The sequence below is a fragment of the Wolffia australiana genome, chromosome 5 (genome assembly GCF_029677425.1).
Source record: "Wolffia australiana isolate 7733 chromosome 5, ASM2967742v1".
Lineage (NCBI taxonomy): Eukaryota > Viridiplantae > Streptophyta > Magnoliopsida > Alismatales > Araceae > Wolffia > Wolffia australiana.
In genome coordinates this window covers 16,660,544-16,662,822 of record NC_135839.1, presented here as the reverse complement: position 1 = coordinate 16,662,822, position 2,279 = coordinate 16,660,544, and the positions used below count along the sequence as shown (strand labels likewise).

At 51.7% G+C, this 2,279-nt stretch overlaps 1 protein-coding gene across 1 annotated transcript; it reads left to right on the top strand.

Annotated features, from left to right (window-relative positions):
- Positions 1–436: 436 nt before the first annotated feature.
- On the top strand, positions 437–2,075 carry LOC144703172 (pentatricopeptide repeat-containing protein At1g77170, mitochondrial-like). The gene is made up of 2 exons (XM_078575282.1): positions 437–1,046; positions 1,110–2,075. The coding sequence occupies exons 1-2, from the start codon at positions 555–557 to the stop codon at positions 1,938–1,940; spliced, it is 1,323 nt and encodes a 440-aa protein (XP_078431408.1). The 5' UTR covers positions 437–554; the 3' UTR covers positions 1,941–2,075.
- The last annotated feature ends 204 nt before the right edge of the window (positions 2,076–2,279 follow it).

Sequence of the window (2,279 nt, the reverse complement as noted above, 5' to 3'; positions counted from 1 at the left end):
AGGTTAAGATTCATGGCAGATTCAAAACATGATATTTCTGAGTACTATCACCATTATTGAGTGACTTATTATCATAAAATACATTAAAATAGCTTTGTCAAATCCAGTCTTCCATTTATAATAAGGAAATATCTGAATAGTGATACTTTCCTGACCATGTTTAAGTTTGGTGGGCAATATTTAAATTTAGAATTTTCAATAGGATGATGCCTCTACTTGTAAAAAGCCGAACTGATATTTTATTTGTACGGAGTGCGGAGTGCCCCTCGGATGGTTTCAGGCATCTTGTGGCGTCATGAAGTTATCATGAATTCGATTTAACTTTCTTAGGAATAGTAACAAGCAGTAGTAGTATTTATGACGAATTGTCTGGTGCATTCATCTCATATAAGATAATCACCGTCGTAGTTCATGGTTTGAATCTGAACATAGAGCACATTACAATATGACAGTGCTGTGTAGAGTTTTTTCAACTCGAAGGAGAGGGATTGGAGAAGGGTTGCGGGAAAAAAAATAAACATCTGTTTCCATGCGAGGGAGATATAATAGTCATCATGCACGATCGGTGGTTCCCCTCCAGAATGGCTTCCGAAAATCAACTCCAGATCGCCATGGCCGATCTAGACTCCTGCGCGAACCCTAAACGCGTAGCCCAGCACCACGCTCGCCTTCTCCGTCTTGGGTTTTTGCACTCCCTCTCCTGCGCCTTCCACTGGAACTGCCTCATGCGAGGCTACCTCCGCCACTCTCTCTCACCGGCGGCGCTCCGCCTGTACCTTCTCATGTGCCGCGCCGGAACGTCCCCAGACTGCTACACCGTACCCATCGTCCTCAAGGCCACGACCCACCTCTTCGCGCCTTGTCTGGGAAAGCAGCTCCACTGCTCCGCCATGAAACGCGGCCTCGAGCTCAACGAGTTCTGCCACAGCGGGCTCATCTCCTTGTACAGCAAGCTCGGAGAATTCGACCGCGCAAGGGAACTATTCGAGCGAAATCCTCACAGAAGACTCGGTTCCTGGAACGCACTCATCAGCGGGCTCGCTCAGGTAACCTTCCTCGACCTCAACCAAGAACAACAAGCGTAGTTGACATCGTTGGGTTCGTCTCAGGGAGGGCGAGCCTCGGATGCGATCAAAGTCTTTCTTCAGCTGAGGCGCAGCGGGCTTCTCCCTGACGACGTGACCATGCTCAGCGTGGCGTCTGCAACTGGGAGTGTAGGCGACCTCGACGTAGCCCAGCAAGTGCACGCCTGCGTTCTCAAATCCCGGCTAAGGACGAACGAAGCAGCCACCCCGCTTCTTCTTCAGAACTCTCTTATCGACATGTACGGGAAGTGCGGAAGGCCGGACCTCGCGAAAGCAGTCTTCTCCAGGATGTGTTGGCGCGACGTGTCTAGCTGGACGTCGATGATCATGGCGCTGGCGCTGCACGGATGCGCGCGGGAGGCCGTCGATCTCTTCCGGGGGATGATATCGGACGGCGCCAGGCCGAACCACGTCACGTTCGTCGCGGTTCTCAGCGCCTGCGCCCATGGGGGGATGGTGGAAGAAGGGATGGGGTTCTTTGAGAGGATGGAGGGGGAGTTCGGCGTGGAGCCGGGGGCGGCTCACTACGGCTGCGTGGTGGACTTGCTGGGTCGGGTCGGGAGGGTGGTGAAGGCGCGTGAAGTTATTCAGGGCGTGGCCGCGGCGGAGAATTGCGTGGTGTTGGGGACTCTGCTCGGCGCCTGCGAGAAGCACCATGGGTTCGTGGAGGTGGCGGAGTGGGCCGCCGCGAGGTTGGCCGCGCTGGAGCCTGATAACGATGGCGCGTACGTTGTGCTGTCTAATATATACGCCGCTAATGGGCTCTGGGACGAGGTTGCGAGGTTGCGGAGGCTCATGAGAGATAGGAGCATGGCCAAGGTCCCAGCGTACAGTCTGGCCTCCCACCTCCTTTGATATATTTGGCTCTTATTTTTTTGTTCTTTGGCGTTTGTTGTTCAGTGTTTTGAAAGGCTGTTGGAATGTCCGTTGTACATGTTCCATCGAAAAGTTTGGCGCATAACAAAGCTGTAAGAACTTACCCAAGAGTCTTAGGTTTATGAATGTTGGCTTCGGATTAAGAGTTTTATAAAATATTTCAGTTGTAGGTAGGGTTGGACATTAAGGACCGAGGATGGGTTTCACCGGACCAAACGTGAGTGGTAGGTCTTCCATTTGAGGGTGAACCGGTTGGTCATACAGTTTTAGGTCCAAGGGACAAACTGGATCAGAATCAGAAGTAAATTATTAAATATT